Source organism: Ammospiza nelsoni, chromosome 1 (genome assembly GCF_027579445.1).
Source record: "Ammospiza nelsoni isolate bAmmNel1 chromosome 1, bAmmNel1.pri, whole genome shotgun sequence".
NCBI lineage: Eukaryota > Metazoa > Chordata > Aves > Passeriformes > Passerellidae > Ammospiza > Ammospiza nelsoni.
The window spans coordinates 19,836,686-19,855,813 of NC_080633.1; the positions used below are offsets into that span (position 1 = coordinate 19,836,686).

The 19,128-nt window shown below is 37.5% G+C and overlaps 1 protein-coding gene across 1 annotated transcript in view; it reads right to left on the reverse strand.

Moving 5' to 3' along the window:
• Positions 1-6,116: 6,116 nt before the first annotated feature.
• The window catches only part of PLXDC2 (plexin domain containing 2), a 258,828-nt gene continuing 245,816 nt past the window's right edge, over positions 6,117-19,128 (reverse strand). Inside the window, exon 14 of the mRNA XM_059467961.1 lies at positions 6,117-11,696. Coding sequence (XP_059323944.1) covers positions 11,580-11,696 — 117 coding nt within the window. The 3' untranslated portion in view covers positions 6,117-11,579. The remainder of the gene's footprint in view (positions 11,697-19,128) is intronic.

A 19,128-nucleotide genomic window follows, 5' to 3' on the forward strand; every position in this document is an offset into this window, starting at 1 on the left:
TTACCTTCTGGCACTTCTGCAAGTATGAATATGTAGAATGCTGCAAGTATGAATATGTAGAATGCCTGGTTTTGCTGTTCAAATTACACTTGGATTCTGAGCCTCTTAGGGAATCAGACACTGCTCTTTCCTGGTGTTTCCACCCATATTTCTCTTGTGTTCATTTACCTGCCCATACTCCTCTTTGACTTGCTCACCTAGCTAAGCTTGCTCGCTCTCCTGAATGCTGGCAGCTCTTGCTAGCACTCCAGATATAAAGTTGTGTTTTGCAGTTTATAGTATTTTCACCATAAAAGCATAGAAGAAAATTTGAGTACTGGAAATCTCCGGCTTTGCAGTAGAAAACTTAGAGCTGTAAAGGACTTGTTTACAGCAGCTCCATGGTAACAGGTGAGGAGAAAGAAGCTTCCTTTGCCCATGCTCCAAATCAGATGGACATGCTCTAGCTGGGTGCATGATGCAGGGTATCTGGGATGTTACCAGGGCGAGGTTGTGCTGACTTGATTCTATTCTTCACTTAAGAATATGGATTTTAAAATTACTTGCTGTGGTTTCTTGTATGTGTGCATTTTAAATTATTGTCCTGAGGTTTTAAAGCACTTCAGTTACAAGAACAACTTACATTTTTTTCTTTACATTTGTTATTCATCCCTATTAAGAGTCCTAAGGGTGTGGGAACCCTTTCATGTTGGAGATTTTATCAAACTGAACATTTCAGTTACCACTGAAGAAAAAGAGAACAGAAACTGCAAATAGGTGGGAAATTCACCTCAGTCTCTTTCAAGTGCATTTTTTTTTGTGTTTGCTTTGTGTATGGTTGCTCTGGTTCCTGTGCTCTTTTTCCACTGCTATGCCAATAAGGTTGATATTGAAAATGCAGCAGGGTCCAAATCTTGCCAAGGTAAATCCTGACTGATACGAATGGGAGCTGGATTCTGCAGAGCCACTTATCAGGGGTTTCTCAGGCCAATAAGGAAGGGAGGATTGGTTCATTGCCAGCAGTCAAACCACCACCACTACCACCATCACCACCACTAGAAATGGTGAAGCGTGAGAAGATCACATTTTATACCTATCACTGTCATATTTTCTGAAAAATCTCTTTGCTCAGGATTCTTCTCCTGGAAAAATGAGAAGCCTCAAAGAGAAATGAAAACAATAATTACCTGATTTGCTTCTCCTGTGTTTTGCTGCTTTGCAATGTGTTTGGACATTGTTTACCAATGGGTAATTTTTTTTCATGGGTTTCATGTGAATTATTTTAACTTAATGGCTGATCACGGCCAAGCTGTTTTGAGGCTCTGGGAAGAGTCATCAGTTTTCGATACTATCTTTCAGCCTTCTGTGTGTATCCTTTCTCTATTCTTTAATATAATTTAGTATAGTATTCTTTAATATAATATAGATTAAAAGATAATAAATTAGCCTTCTAAGAACATGGAGTAAGATGCATCATTCCTTCCTGCCAAGGGGCACCCTGCAAATACAGCATATACCTGCTGGGTTTCTGCCTCTGTTGTGATAAGAGCAGAGGTGGCTAATGGCCTCTGCTGTGCTGTACCCTTGAGGTGACCTGGTGGCATGTGCTCCCTCCTCCTGAAGCCCAGCCTCTTGCCTTTGCCCACACTGATGATCAGCTGTCAGCTGCTCCCATGTTAAAGCTTCCTGTGAGCAATTCACCAACTGGCACTCATTGTGAGGGTGTGCTCATTTCCAGAGCAACATGCTCCCTCATAACCTTCTCCTTGGACAGTCATCAGATCAGAAATGCTCTTTGTGAGCTGGATCTCTGCTTTGCCTTTTAATGCAATATGTGCTTTAATGCAGGGAACTTCACTGGTTGCTGGCAAGGTTTTCCTGAAAGGGATTTTGTCTCTGTTTAAGTCATATATGAGCATGACAAAAATTTTCATCCAGAATAAAGTTGTGTATTGCATTACATAACCTCTTAAAAGAAAAAGAAAAGAGCAACTGTTATAGGAGCACTTATATTTATGAGCAGTTTTGCATGGTATTTGCTCCACTTAGGCTGTAATGCTTCTCTGATACAGATGCTTAATCTGTTCTTTATTTTCAAGAAAGCCATGCAAATGTCATCCAATAATTCTCATTTCAAATCTACCCAGCCCTCTGGCTAATCACTGTGGTAAATATTTTTTCAGAAATCTTTCAGAGGCTGCACAGAATTAGCTGAGCCTTGGGGATTTCTTTTTCCTTTCTGTCTTTTTTTTTTTTTTTCTGTTAGATTGGAGTTTTTGTTGGCAGTGGTGGACTTCAACAAGACTGGCTGCTGTGCAGAGGCAGAGGGGAAGGCATCTGGCAGGTTACCACTGCTGATGTATCTGTTCTAAAGGAAGAAAGCAGCAAACAGCAGAGTCTGAGATGATCTGGGTATGCACAAGGTTCAATAAGGTGATTGTGTATTAATCTCTCCTCTTTCTCTCCAGGTGTGCATCCCTTTGCCTCCCAAGGAGGTGCTGTTCAGCTGAAGCACTCTGGTTTTGGGCACTTCAGTAACTGATGACTCTTTATGGCTTGCATATCCCAATTCAATATCAGTAGAAGAGAGCTAAACCTTTGCCTTCATTCAGCCGTTGCAGTCAGTGGGATGATTAATGAAGAAAGATGCTTGGTAGTATATTTAAATATCACTCAATTTTTTTCCTCTCCTCCCTTTGAACATTTTCTTAGTAATAACTGTAAAAAAGATGCTTATATATGGGATTTTTACCTATAGGTTTTTTAGTATTTACATGCCATTCCTAAATGTTTGCTTGAAATATTTGAAATTCTAGCAGTGGAAAACTTTTGTGCTAATATCAAAGATTAAATTAATTAAAGATGGAAAATTAATTTCAAAATATTTTAAATTATTTTACTAAAAATTTACAGCACAACAGAGTGGCATGCTAAATACAGTCAACAAGGGGAACACTAATACTATCAATCTAGGTAGGCATTCATATATTGAAACCTAATGAAAAAGTTTTGCCTTTTATTCATATTTTGGGCTGCTGACTATGATTATATCTTCATGGAAAATGAAAGGCAACTTCTGCTGTATTCAAATGAAATGTACTGCCCTCTAATTAATATTCAGGGTCATTCCATAACAATTTTTGTGAAAATATTTGAATCTTAGTAGATAAGATGAGGAATATTTCTTTTCCGAGCATGGTTTTACTCATTCTTTTCCCATTATCACATGTAACAATTGACATTCATTTGCAGTACTTCAGCTGAGCTCTGTGCATGCTGTTCAACTATTAATATCCACTGCAGGGAGAAAGAAGGAACAAAACCACAGAGCTCAGAGTTTCTCTAAGCCAATGCATCATTATTCAATGTAGAGAGAGGTGACAGAACTTTTACTAAAACAACTGTGTCTATAAACCTTGGGTTGTTTATACATTATCTTAGAAGTGGAAAGCTGACAGATTTCCAGTCTGCAACAGGCAGTGGTTGCAGAGAAGACAGGGACTAGGCAAATAAAAGCTCCATACATCATTTAGTTCCCAAAGTACAAGGTGACTGTTCTAAACCATTAGAACAGATGACAGCAAAACTACCCTCCACACAGCACTTCATTGCTTCTGCAGTGAAGGGTTCATCTGATTCCATTACTTTCTTGCTCACGATTTCCTGTTCTGCAGGAAAGGGAAAAAAGTTTGGCTTTGCTTTGTGAATATGTGTTTGCACATTCTTTATTGCTCTCGATGCTCATCACAGATACCCCAGCATCCTTCAGGAATGCTTTACCTCTCCTCACTCCTAAGGCACCTAGCAAGTTAAGGAAGAGCTTACTGTGATCCAGAGCTTTTTCACATCAGCTCCAGGCAAGAAAGTGTTTCCAGGGAAATGTATACCTAAATCTATACATTGGTGAACTGGATTCCTGAGGATGATGCTGATGAAAAATGACATAACATAAATGGGCAAGTGTGTCCTATGCCCTGTCTGTTGCTCATAAAATAGCAGCATATGTCTCAAAATCCACATCTTGCTGATTGTGGCAATCTAGCATCTCTGATTTAACTGTATATTTGAGACAGACACAACCTGAAACTGCTTGCTACTTCTACAATTTCCAATGACACCTCTAGACTGGAAAATTTACATCCTTAGGAAAATTTTTAGGTATCTGATCTTATATAAAAAATTGCAATCACTCAGTTGCAAACTCCCCAGGTTTCTTGTCATGTCTGGTTCCCTCTAGGCAGAAATCTGCAGGCCAAGATAACCTCTGAGCACTTGTCATCTTTCACTGACATGCTCACCTGGACTGCAGGTGGGGAGAACAGCATTCTGGGAGGGGATCTGTCAGGTCCTCAGCTCAGGATGCAAAGCGTGCTGCAGAGATACAGAGTGAGACCACTTGTGTCATCTTTTGTGGTAACAGAGAGCTCTTGCTCTGAGAAAGCACTCAAAACTCAAGATACATGGTTGACAGCAACTGGAAGGAGTGGGTGAGGGTGAGGGCATGCAAGCTGTGTGTGTGCATGGCTGCAGGAGACAAAGGCTGTGCTCACCCCACAGGGATGACCTTGGGGACTGCTGAGGAGATCCTTGGCTCACACTCAGCACTGACAAGGCAGGGGCTGGCACAAGGTCACGCTGTTTAATGGAGAGTGCAAGTCTTAGCAAGGTGCCACTGCCTCTTTGCTTTCCAAGGATCAATGGCACCTGCAGTCCTTCAAGCATCTCCTGCCCTGCCCTCATCCTGCCCACAGCCCATGTTGGAGAGGGGCTGTGGAGGGGTCAGGCCCCAGGTGGAAGTAATTCCATCCATTGATGGCACAGCTACGCAGAGTCTGTGTTTTGTAGAGTCAGTTTTTTCAATCACAATCTGTTTGTAAACCTAGACTGCCAGACTCATCTCTCCAGGAAGAGGATTCCTTCTGGAAACAGGTCATTATGAAAATGCCACATATCCCGGAAAGGCATGCCATTTTCTTTTGGAAAGCTTCAGCTTGCCACTAAAACAGTGGTGACGTACTCATAGTCAAGTCAGAGCTGGAAATTTTTAAGGTGAAAAACTTTAATAAAAGACAGCATTGATGATATTTAGTCAAATCTGACCCTCAGATTACAGTATGTTTTGCTACTTCTCAAAAAATATTGAACAACTTTTATTGAAACTGAAAAAAAAAAAAAGTCTAGTAATAAAACCAGCAGTCCAAAAAAAGCTAGACAGGAACAAGTAATATTTCTCACTAGCAGCTTCTAGATGTCTGAGGAAATACTGTGCCACCCACTCAGACAACAAACCAAATTTCTTTCAACCTAACATTAGCAATTAACAAAATAGTCTTTTTGTTTTTTGAGTCAGAGCTACACCAAAGGAAATAATGCAAAATGCATGGGAAGAGTTTAATTAATATTCCTAAACATCATATTCTTGGAGACCACAGAAACAACAGGCATATATATTAATTAATTGGGTAAAATTTTCTGCTTAGTTAAATGGATGTAATTAAGAGTAATGTCTTGACGTCTATCTTTTAAAGTCCTTTCACTGCTTTAAAAATATCTGGGACAAGTTTTTCATTGAAGAGACCAGAATTTTGTTTGACAAAAATTTCTAAGCAAAAAGTTTCTGAGAGAGTCAGCATTTACCTTGCTAATTCATGTGGACAGAATCTAGTCAACAACAGTAAAATCTACTTTCAAATAGTTCTATTAACCCAGAACCCACATACAGAGGAAAAATCTAGTGGAGTTGTTTTTTTCAGATAGAGGCTTATTTTGAGTGATACTAAAAGTGGTCATGATGACACATAAGTCAGAACTTAAAGTAGTAAAAGAAAGTGAAGTAGTGAGAATGCAGAGTTAAGTCAGAGGTGAAGAACCAAAGGATAAAATGTAAGGCAGGATATAGGTATTGAAAAATCTTGCAAGAGAAAGAGAATTGTGTCAAAAAGTGTGGAATGTCCTCTGGAGTCATCATGAGACCCACTAAAATGAGCTGTTAATAGGAGAGTAACTATTCCAGTTGGGAAAGAACTGCATCAGGAGATGAGACTCTGTTCCTGTCAGAAAGATACTTTATTCTACTTGGCATGCTCAAATGTTTTCTTCCCCATAGAAAAATAAAAAGTCAAGAAAATCACTTAAGATTTGACAATACACTGATAGTTAAAGGACAGCTTTAGATTTATGATATTGTTTCAGTCAAGTCCAATCAGCTCACAGACTTGAATATTTTATCCATGCTCCAGCCATAGGGATGCTGGCTGCTCTGAAAAAAATAAATTGATTTGTTTCTCTCAGTTCCACACAAGCTACATCCTGCTTTGTCACATTTGGCTTCTGATAAAACACTACTGGCACACTGCTCCACCTCAAAATGCTGCCTGTGGCTCACGCCTTTTTTCCCTAAGGAGTGACATAAAGCATCCATGAGATGAAATATAGACTCATGCAGATTTAGACAGAAGCCAGTTGTTCCAATGACTTTTTTTTTAGTTTAAAATTACAGAGCTGGCATGAAGGAAGACCTCACGTGTTTCCAGTCAGTGACACTGGCTCACAGTATCAATGCTCTCAAGACTGTACATAAGGTTTCTTGCTGTACCTTTAGAGCATCGGGAATACTGAAATTCCTCCCCTTCTGAATTTTTCCCTTCTCATTCTCCTACTCCAAAAAAACCAAGACTCAAACCCAATGTACCATTACATCCACAAAGAAATTAATAGCAGGTATCATCAGTTCTTGAAATCTCTGTCTAAAACATGAGAAGTAGGGTTAAGGCCACCCTGTTGGTCAGTAGCATTTATTTCTGCAGCTTTTTAGGCTTCAAGCAGTTCTCTGCAAGAAGGCAGAGGCAGGTGTAAGGATTCCACTGGTCTTACTCAAGAAAACAGTGCATGTTGCTGGTTTTTCTCTTCACTGGAGGTAACAAATTCCCCAAGATCAAAACTGTTGATCTGAGCCAAATTTGTGATCTATTCCAGTTCTGTTCCTCATGGCTAATATTGTGGACTTTGTGTAGCTGAGATATCTTCTATGTGAATGTCAAATGTTGTCTTTATACAAAGCTTCATTGCTTAGCATCAGAAACTGTTAACACAGCCATTGCTTTCTCCACTGTATGGACTTAAGGCAAAAATTCCCTTTGATGATGTGTGAACTGAACCATGATCCAACACGGGCTACTCTGAATGCTCCAGTCACCCACATACTTTGTGAAAATCTGCCAGCTCTTGACAACTGCTTGCAAAACCTTGTTTAGAGATCCTATACAAATGAAATGATGTGTGTTACAATTTACAGTTTCTTTTGCTTATCCAAGAAGTTCTCTAATAGAATATAGAAATATTCTCTTGTTTTCATTGGAACTCTTTTGACTTTACAGAAAAGAATATCTCTTCCATGTTCACTGGCAAACCAGCTTCCTTTTCCATTGCTTCCACATTTGAATGGCAAACTAATGACGTGACTACTCAGCAGTTTCAGGTACTTGTGTAGTGAGTTTTTTATGGTTTGAACTCTGTTGAACAAGAAATATGATGAATTTTGCAAAACCAAATATTCTGTTCAGCTTGTGCAAATTTAATTTGGTTTCCACAGTTTCTCAAAATACAGTGATGTATTATTTTTTCTCCCAGAATTCCACATTAGTTGTAAAATGAGCTTGATCTGAAGCTAAATTATAATGTTGCATTGAAGTAGGTTGTTACTTACAAGACATCTATATAATTTGCAGCAGAAGCTGTAGAGAATGAGAAGGGCAATTATAAGAAAAAAACCCCTTTAATATAGTGTTCTCTGGAAAATTGGCTCCCTTCACAAGAATGCTCAGAGCAGAAATAAATCAGGGTGTATACATCCCTCAGGTCCAATGCTGATGGGTATGGAAGAAAAGTCCATGAAAAAAAGGTCTTCTGAATATGCTTTGGACGGTATGCAACAAGGGACAACAAAATTTGAGCAGAGAGGAGAAATATATGGAATAGCTGTTTCTTGTGAAAATCTGTGTTCTCTTATTCCAATACGTCATGGGATGGTGCACTGAGGAACACAGAAAGCAATTCAATAATCCCCTCTTCATAAGTATGCATATGTGAATGAAATTACAATTCCACTTCTTCAGAAGTTCCACAATTTCGTAATATATGAATACAACTTTAGAAATGCTAGGGTCTTTTTTTTCCAACAATTTCTGTGTGTGGTAATATACATATATTTTTCACACACACATACAAATATATATATGTATATCTAATTTAATGTTTCATCTTAATGAGATATGAAAGCTACTTAGTAATGTGCCTTGAGTTCTCAGAATTAAAATTTTCCTTTATCTCTGTGGAGGAGGATGAGCTGAAGCACAGCATTGAGAGTGTTAGGCATTATAAAACAACTGACACTAAAATGGAAAATAATAAGAAAAAAATGTGACAGATCTTGCAATAATTAAACAGCATTAGACAAATAAAATTATAGGGAAGTTTAAGAGTTAAAATAACTGTTGGGATAAATGTCTGTAAACAAACATTTTTTCTGAGTAAGATTCAAATGAAGGACCACTGGGAACACTAGTGAAACCACTGTTTCAGACACTTGGATGAAAATGTATGAATTGTTGAAAAACATTTCAGCTGGATTTCTGAGAGGGCTATAAGACATTTTTTTGGTCTGGGGCAATTAAACCTGCTGCTTTATAAAAATATAATAATAGGATTCTCAGTTAATCTCAATATTTTATCAGACCTCTAGATTAATGTTTGTATAATTTTTAATGTGGCAATTTTAATTATTAAAAAATTAGAAAACCAGATGGAATTACAAAACAGCAATAGATTACTTAATTAACTTTTGCCTATTGGGATAAATAGAACATATCACAGAATATATCAAAGCAGACACCAATGAGACACTATACATCCATTAGTATGCAGGAGGTTTTCTCTTCAGACAGCAGTTCTTATCAGACATAAGCATATGCCTATCCATTTTATTAAATAAACCCAGCAACTTCTCATGTTATAATCCACAGCATATAACATCGTGGCAAAAACCTGAAGAAGTATTCTGTGATGCTCCCTGCAGACCACTGAAATCTCCCACTAAGTACATGGGGGGGAAAAATGAAAAAATAAAATGGTTGCTATCATTTTATGAAGTTGTGTAACATGTAAGTTAGTCTGCAAATACTAACAAACATCCTTCAGCTGTGAAGGGGCTTTAAACAAAAAGTAATCAAAACACCAGATTTTAAAATTGTTGATATATTTGTCTAAGCATATCACAAATACTCTGTCAGCTCCATTGCATGTTATGTATTACATACCTGGATAAAAATAGGAGTGAATCAGATGAAGAACAGACCTGTAAACCCATAATAATATAAATCTGCTTTACTTATATGAAATATCCTTTGAACTTATTGCAGTACTATGTAGATTTTTGCAAATTCTTAGTATAATTTGCAAAGATGTTCTCTGAAATAAAAATTATTTCAAACAGGATTCCAGAAGCTCTACAATTGCTTCTTTTGGAAAGAACCCCAGCTGATGACTTCCAAGATTCCCAGAAAAACTGATGATAATTATTGCACACCAAATACGTTCCTACATGATGTGCACTGATACCTTTTTATTTAATAAAAATGTGTCACCATATATATGTGCATACATTTGGTTATTGCTATCAGAATTAAAAGCCTGCAATTTAAACTCAGCCTATTAGAAAAAGGGCTCAGCAGACCCACACAAATGGAAATGACTACTTGCCACAGGTTTTTAACCAGGCTTTGAAACAATGTGTTTGTTAGTACCTTCAGATTAATATCAGTTAGTTTTTGAACAGTTTCAGTCTCATGCTAGATGATTCAAACCAGATGAAAATAAAAATGTGTTACCCAAAACAAAAGAATACAGAAAATACAGTATTGTAGTATTTACTGAACAAAATAACAAAAATCATGTTTGCTTTTTTTTAAACAGCATTAAGTAATCAAATTTAGGCCATACAAGCATCAAGAAATGTAAGTAAGTGTACTATTAAGGTGGTATCTACAACTTTTTTAAACGGCTCAAAATCCAAAACCACAAATGTTGTCTACCTCACTTAAAAATCATTCAAGTGCCTTGTACAGTATATAAAAAATTGATAGTAAATGACTGCTATGAAACGTACATGCAGTACCTGAAATTTATATTTCAATACCTCAGGCCCAGATCCTCAAAGCATTTAGATTTCCACTCCTCAGGGAAGCTCTGGGTCTCTATGTATATTAACCCCTTCCCTGAAAGGAGTAACTGTTTTTGATGGTGTGAATTTATAGTGTTGGCTTTCCCTGTGCAGGGAGGGAAAGGGTCAATTTTACAGAAAGAATGGTTCCAATAGGCAGAAAGTTTATGGACTGCAACTACATGAACCACCTTCCCTACACAACATAAAAATATTCTAATATTAAGGATTATTTTACAACTCAGTGGAAATATGCAGTAATGCAATTCATTTCCTTTGTCTGGATGACAAAAATGCAGTCTTAACAGTCACAAGAACCCGCCTTGTGTTAGCTATAAAAAAAAATATATTTATATATATATTTATGCAACTACTATGTGCATTAAACAAAACCACTGTATGAATCAGCAGGGTTCAATAACACTTGTATCTGAATCTCTGGAAGGGGTGCATTGAAGTCTATGGTGCTTCTCAGTAAGGACTCACAATGAAATGGCAAAGAATAGAAACCCATTTATTTTAAATCTTATTTTTCTTACCCCATTGCCTAAGAAATGGTCCATAAGCTCTCTGGCAGCTGAAAGGATCTGTTGCCTTTACTTCAACCTACTGCTGAGAAATGAAAAATACACCTTAATACAAACCTGATAATTCACTTTTTAGGGAACGCTGAAATTGAAAATCAGCCAAACATCATTGTGAACTCCCATGAAATAATTCCACCATCATGAAAATTCTCTGCTGTCTTCAGTTCTTACCAATCTGTGTATCATGAGTTGTTTAGCAGCCTAGTAATCAGCAATGTACAAGAAACATTGTATTATTCCTGGAAAGCATTTACATTGTGACTCACTCAGGTTGGCAGGTCAATTTAGAATTGAAAATTGTATTTCACATCTGCTTATATAAATGTTGGAAAAATCCTTTTCTTCTTCTTTACCTGTCTTAAGATACTTTTCTCAATCACACTGTGATCAATGCCCTTTGCACTGAAATGGTACAGATTTTTTCCTCAGTCTTGGAGATAACAGAGAAGAAGACTTGAACCAAAGGGCAACACCCTTGCGCACCAAAGCTTTATTATATTTCTGATTACTGTGCATCCCCACACCTAAAGCAAATAATACGGCACTTGTGCCATGGTTCTGATACTGTAGGTGTCCACTGACAAGTGTTCTGCATGAACCATTGTGTCTCAGTCCACTAACAAAAACTACTGTGCAGTAGTAATCTGGTATCTTAGATAGTTTTTCTTCTTGGACAAAGTTTATCCAGAATCTTCTTTCTATCAGGCTACAGCAGCTTAGGGCTCCTTTTCTTTAAAGAGAGGCAAAATAAATGTCTTACACCTGTAGGCCAGTACTGGTGCTCTGTCCCAGAAATTTTAGCACTGCTCTGATACGATGAACCCTTCTTTTTCTCCCACTGGCTCCACCTCAGCATAGGCAGGATGTCCAGATCCTCTTCTGAATTTCATTGCTGGCCATCTGCTTGGACGTCGCTGCAACAGCAATAAAAAAAGAAACTTTTATGAGGCGTACTACAATAAATTGTTAATAAAAAGATCTAACAATATCCTGCAATTTTGACCTCTCATACTAAACCACACTCCCTGTAGTTGTTACAGGAATAAAAAGGCACAGTTCAGCAGCAGCAAAAGTCAGAGGAATTAATAACTCTTTCTAAATTTATGGGGGATGACTGTTCTCAAACACATAAACAATTACCACTACTCTTAGCAATGAAGAGGATGAAATAGCTCCTGTCTAAAATGGTTGATTATTGGATTTGTCACATAAAGAACTGATGCTCCACTAACCTCTAGAGGATCTGTTCAATGCCCTTCCTTCCTAGTTCTGCAGAGAAATTTTCCAATATACTCTATGCCATGGGAAAATATGTGGCAGAGTTGACAGGAACTTTAATTTAAAAATTATTTAGGATAAAATTCTGGCACGCTTATGCAGGACTCACAAAATAATGGCTTCCTATTTCAAGTGCCATAATTTCTACTTGAGTAGTTTACTTTGATGGTTCAAATAGAAGCAACATTTTTATTTAAACTCTTAAGAACTTTGGGTACAGGAGCTTTAAGAAGTCCCAACCAGTTTCCACTAGGATCTTGGGTGCCTGTTTTAAAAACAGCTAATAAGCAGAGAAAAGAAACAGTTATTTTCTAGGGTAGATAAAAAAAAATCCTGTATTGTTATGATATCTTTAGGGAGGAAAATCTGTATTTTCGCATGAATTAATGTCATGTAAGGCTCAGATTTTGGGTGACCACTCTGAGATTATGTCAAAGGGAATAGCTTTCAGGAAAATAGGGAAACTCCTTCATAGAGTCAGTGAGAAGAAAAATCTTTCCTAAAAAGTTTTTTCCCTATTGAAAATTTTATCTGCCAAATATACTGATTTATTTGTCTTTACTGACAAGAGTTACAATCTGCTTGGAAGGAGGGCTAGAAATACAGAAATTTATATAGAAACATTGCAGGAAAATGAGAGGAGAATCAATGAAAACAAATTACAGCCTGTATTTTCATTGACAGCTCAAAAGCAAAATAATTTTACTTTATGATTTTTATTCTGAATATAAACACTGCATTTGATTTTCTGTCCCTATAATACCCCATTTTTATTTCCTTTCAATCACAAAGGAGACTTCATGCTGCTGAGGGGTGTTTTGGTGGGACAGCACAGCCACAGCCATGATGTTTTTCTGGGACTCATGGTGATGTTGGGCAGGACTCACTAAAGAAATCTTGAGGTGTCACTGGATCTTGTTCCCAACAAGCCACACAGCTGACTGCAGGTTCAGAACAAAGTCTTCCTCAGTGACCATTTTCAGGAAGATACCTCATAAAAGCAACTGCTTCCTTTTCCTCTCGTTGCAGGATCAGGTTACTTTTGAGGCATTCAGAGCTAAATTCTGTTTGGCAGGTAATTTAAAATACCAGACTTTTCAGTGCAGCACCTTCCTACAAAATAGGAAGGCAGAACACTCTCTTCTTTAATGGATGTCTCTTCCTAACAAGAAAACTTGGTCTATTCAAACTTTGGAGAGTTTTTTCTACCCAAGCTTGATTCTGTGTGTTTTCAAAATTAAGAAGGACAGTTTGGTTACAGCTAAAGAAAAAGGGTCATATTCTGTTCTCAGGCTCACTAAAGTAAATCAGGAATAATGCAATTAAATATAAAGGGTTTATTTCAGATTTACACTGGTACAAATGAGAAACGAATTTGATGGAGAGGTCTCTAATGAAAAGGGAAAAGGAAAAACCACTGGAAAACTAGCAGGAAAGAACAACTAGAAATGGTATCAAATGGTGACACGTAAGGATGAGCTGGATTTTAATATATTAACTTGCTTCCTAATTTGATTTTAAGGTTTACCTATGATTAGTTAGTACTTCTTTGCTACATTGATGATAGATACTAAATTTACCATTTTGTACTACTCTTTAATTGGCCTTTCCAGAAGATTAGTTATGGAACAGATGTGTATCAGTTTTAATGATACAAGCCATCAGACATAAATATGACTTGTATTTCCAGAAATAAACCCAAAGACAAGGTCATCTTCTAATATTGCAGTTACAGTTTTCTGCGGTTTCTTGTCACGTCTGAGGTGAGATTTTCCCTTTATAGTGATTGTTTAATTTCAGCTTCATTATGTGCATGTTGACAGTTTTAAAAGAGAGCACTGACAAACTATCAACTCATTGCCTTATGTAACCCCTTAAAAGCTGTAAAAATATTTCAGCTTTAACGGAAAAAAAACAAAAGTAACTTGATAGATGTTGGGAGATACAAAGTTCCTTCATTTGCTGAAGCAGCTCAGGAAATAATACATTCTTTTTCTCTGTGATGACTATTAAAAAAACAGAAAAAAACCCTACCCTCAAACAAACCAACCAAACAAAACGCACCAAAAAACCCCATCGAACCCAAACCAAATATGGAGAAAGCAAGCTGGGTACTTAACTAACTAATTCCTAATTTTAGCAGGAAAAAATATGTTTCTTCATCTGGAATGAGAATACTTAAAGGAAATCCTCTGAGCTGTGGCTGGAGAGTTGTAACTCCTTCTTCCTTTCAGGGTATTACAAAGCAGGAAAACAGGACTAGTATTTTTTTAAATTTCTTGAAGCTTCCTTGAGTTCACTATTTTAAGCAATGAAGTTGAGAGAAAAGCGCTTGTGACCCTACATGACCAGGATGAAGAAGAAACATGTTGAGATGCAGGAAAATAATTTATGAGATACATTAAAAAAGTTAGTTCCTATTGAAGATCAGTAAGATAAAAGGAAAAAAATCCAGCAGTTGGACAATCCATGGAAAGTGAGGTCTACACCATTGCTGGCGGCTGTGCAGGATATTTGACTTTCTGGAGCAATACAAAGACTAAAATAATTATATTTATATCCATCTTGCAGAAGAGACAGAATTTATACCATTTTACTTCTGAGGGAAAACCAGAGAGAATTCTGCCTATTAAAACTAAAGGGTAGAAGCTAAAGTAGCTTCTCACTCTGGTTGCAAAGAAAGATCTCCAAGCGTATTCTTCTTTTTGATCACTTTCCTCTTTTGACATCTTTCAATATCAGGGATTTTTGAGCCTTATAGGTCCTTGATTATCCATGAAAATCATATAATCTCACTTAGATGTTTAAAAAAAAGGTTTGATACATATCTGAGTGCAGTAATTGAATACAATCTAAATAAAACTCTGTTGTTATGATCTGAACATGGTTTCTAGTGTTACAGTTGATGATTTTTTTAAGGTTGCTAGCTGTAGACCACCTTATTTCCTGCTGAACAGTAACCAATACTACAAGATCAGTTACAGGAGGATGGACAGTTGTGTAAAGTTGTGATGAAATACTGGTATCTGAAGATTGATGCCCTGCTTCTGGGAGGTTTTGGTGCTAATATTATCTCTAAAATTTATGTAATTTAACACTTTTCTTCTGAGAGGTTAATTTATCAAAAGCAGTTGTAATAATGAATATTTTGTTAGCTGCAGCAATTTTAAGCTTTTACATTTCCTTTCATACATCTGTGTAAAGATGAGTTTCTACCAGTAATGGACCGAGAGAACTTGGCAACAGGTATTACATATTTGATATTTTTACATCCTAGCCTCTATTATCATCCTTAGTCTATATTTCCCTGAATACACAAAAATGGAATGAGAACAATTCTGTACAGAAGACAGTGAAGGAAAACAGTAATGAAATATTTGCCCCTCTGTCATCTCCTCAACCCTGCCACGCATGTTTTGTTCTAAAAGATTTCTAAAACACTATCAAAAGTTTCTTTGTATCTTTCAATCAGCATAAAATCCCAGAGTGCTTCTGCATGCATCAGCTCGTCATTCCTATTCAGCAGTAAACTTGAACTGTGGATTTCATCAAGACATGCGCACTCTTTCTAAAACTGAATTTACTGAAGATAAATACTGAGTATACTGAGTACAAATACTTGACATAACATGAGAAGGTCAATTTTTCCAAGTCTTGACTCTCCAGAGCTCCCTAGTAAACTTGATTTACCACTAAACTACACAAAAGCTGAAATTATTGAGTACCTTTTAGACTGAATGCTCTGGCACAACTTTGTCTCCTCTATGTATTGATTTTTTCTATATTTCAATCTTTCAAACTTCCAGAGGGCTGGTTCGCTGTGTCTACTGAAGGGCTGCATCTTACATTTCCACTGATGTCAAATTCTTTATCTAATTCAGGAGTATAGGCACATTTAAATCTATTTAAAAGCTGTACTCTTTAATCACACTTTTTCGAGAAGGCCAATTTAATTCTGACGATATGGAAATATGCAAATATGGACTAATCAAAATTCTGTATTCATGCTCAAAACTTAGAAAAACTGTTATGACTTACAAAAATAGATTAAGAAAAAGGGAACAAAACTATAGAAGGTCTTACTAAATGACTAAATGATTAAAAGTTAATCTGATATTATTCAAGACTCATTAGTCCAAGTACCTGACCAGTGTTAATCTGCCTCAGTATTCAGGGCTATGGTTTCTTGTGAGAAGTAAAGATCTTTCTGTTACCAATTACCTTGACCATAACATAACATAACTTTGTGCTCAAAGTTACCTGAAATTTGTGCATGAGTCTTTAATGTCTTATAGAAACACCCAATTTATTTGACAAATCAGTCAGAAGTGGATGAAGCTATGAATATCTGAAACTGTACTTCTGATATATATTCCCAGGAATAAGAAAAGAACAATTGTCTGACACCATGTTAAATTCATATTTTGAAGAAACTGTTCTCAAATAAGGATTGCTTCAGACTTAATTTTAGTAGAGTCATTTACAGGCTTCATTTATTTTTCCTTTTGATAGAAGTACTTGTTTAATGTATCTTTTTGTGATTTAAACCATCTTTCTATAATGTTTTTTGCAGTCTTATGTTCATCTGAGGAGCTGGCTGCTGAAGGACAAAAACCAGAATGCCTCCTTCCTCTACACCTTTGACTTTTATTGTCAGTGTTGATTATTTATTTTAGTGCTTCTCCCTTGTGGTCAATTTAGGTTTCCCTTGCAGAACTGCTGGTTCCTGCTGAGCTGGATAAGCTTTGGAAAAATAACTTTACTATCAGTACTAGGCAATGACAGTGAGATCAATGACAATACTCCAAATGCCAGGACTTCAAAAGAAGAGGAGAAAAATGATACCTGTTCTCTTTTTTTAATCATCATCTTCATGAAACGCAATTCAGCCTAAACATCTGGACAAAAACTACTTGATGACTATGTTAAGCCTATTTCAAACTAAAAGAAAAATCCCCTGTAACAAACAATGGGCTATATCCCAGAAGAAAACAGCAAATCTATGTGAGCTCCATCAGCTGACTTAGCTGATGATCTCATTCTTTTTACAAAAACCCTTTTATTTTCTAATCTGTCTCCTATTTACTTCTTGCTTGTTCGAAGACATCCACTGCATTTGTGACATGAATACAGAAACCTAGAAATGGTACATGGAAAACATGGCTGGATGTTAAATCTGGCTCTTATTTGTGGCGTGCTGTTACAAGCAGAGAAGTAAAATGGTGACCCAGGAATGTTCATTTATTTCCTGAGCTCTGAAATACCAAGAATTTCAACATTTTAATATTTTCTCATATTATTTCCTTCTAGATAGGGGGATGAACACAAGATCAAAATCTGAAGGAAATCTACTGCTAGATGTGTGTGCCAGTGAATGCTTTCAGACAAAATCCCTTATACAGCCCATCATTTAAAAAACCTCACCAATAATTACTGTTTTCTCAGACCACCCCAGCTAGGGCTCAGTATTTAGAAATCATCCTCATTTCATGCTAAGAGTCTACATACTGTCAGCTTGAAGTGAGGCACAGTTAAATGACAGGAATGCAGATCTTTTCATGCTGGTAGGTCTTTATGCTAAAAATCAGTCACAACCTTATTTAATTTACTAGCAAATACATAATTTTAGTTAAATCAAGGACATAATTTTAGTTGAATCAAGAGGAGTCAAGGTGCATTTTCCATGCTCTGATCACATACTATTATGTGTTTGCTGAAGATCTGCAGCTGTTTCTTCCTCCCTCCTTGTGTTTTTCCTGAAGGTCACTTCTTGGCTCGATAGCACCAGCTCAACTCTCTGTGTGGCCATTGAAACAGATTCATGAAATTATCCATCTTAAACACCCAAGATGAAGTAAAACAAACAACAAAAAATGACATAGGTATGTGCATGTGTGTGATGTAAGTGTACATGTATGTTTCTAAGCAGCTGAACTAGCAAAATAAAGCTCTGACATACCTCCAAGGAGGCTGAGAACATGAAGGCAAAAGATATGACCTTCAAAATAGGATCTTAACTCAAAAGAATGTTAATTTTTAACCACATACACCCACACTGCTCTTCGGTGTGTGACATATTAACTACTATTAATACATACACAGCCACTAATGCATAAGCTCTGAATTCATTCATATTCTTAGAGCTTCAGAGTCCACATATGTTAGCAAGTTTTGTAACTATAAGGTGAATACAGGAGAAAGGCTCTTTTGCCTGAGGTTAAGAAGGCCTAATTTGAAATGTCATTTTAGACTTCTTAAAATCCTTTGCCCCCAGAGAATCACCAAAGTAAAATTTTATTCATCTCTTGTCAAGCTTCCTGTAGTCATGCTTGGCAATGTATCATTGTGTCCATCTGGGAAGAGTCATCCTAGTGTTTCATTCCTTACCTTCATATCATAGAATCACAGAATCTGCTGAGCTGGAAGGGACCCACGAGGGCCCTTGAGTCCGACTCCCAGAGCTGCACAGCACCATCCCCAAGAGTCCCACCCTGTGCCTGTGAGTATTGCCAAATGCTCCTTGGGCTGTGAGGCTGGTGCTGTGACCACTGTGATGGCAAGCTGTTCCAGTGCTCAGCCACCTTCTGGGGGAAGAACCTTCTCCAACCTAAATCTCTCCTGGCACAACCTCAGGCCATTCCATCAGTTTCTGTCACTGGTCATGACAGAGAAGAGATCAGTGCCTGACCCACCTCTTCCCCTCAAAAGGAAGTTGTAGATTGCCATGAGGTCCCCCCTCAGTCTCCTCCAGGGTGAACAGACCAAGCGACCTCAGCCACCACCTTTGTTGCCCTCCTTTGGACTCTCTCTTATAAATATTTTTCTTATATTGTGGCACCCAGAACCGCACCCAGCACTCAGGGTGAGGCTGCCCCAGTGCAGAGCAGAGCAGAGCAGGACAATCCCTCCCTTGCCCTGCTGGCCATGCTGTGCCTGATGCCCCCCAGGACAGGGTTGGCCCTCCTGGCTGCCAGGGCACTGCTGGCTCAGGTTCAGCTTGCCATGGGCCAGGACCCCCAGGTCCCTTTCCACGGCTCTGCTCTCCAGCATCTCATTCCCCAGTCTGTC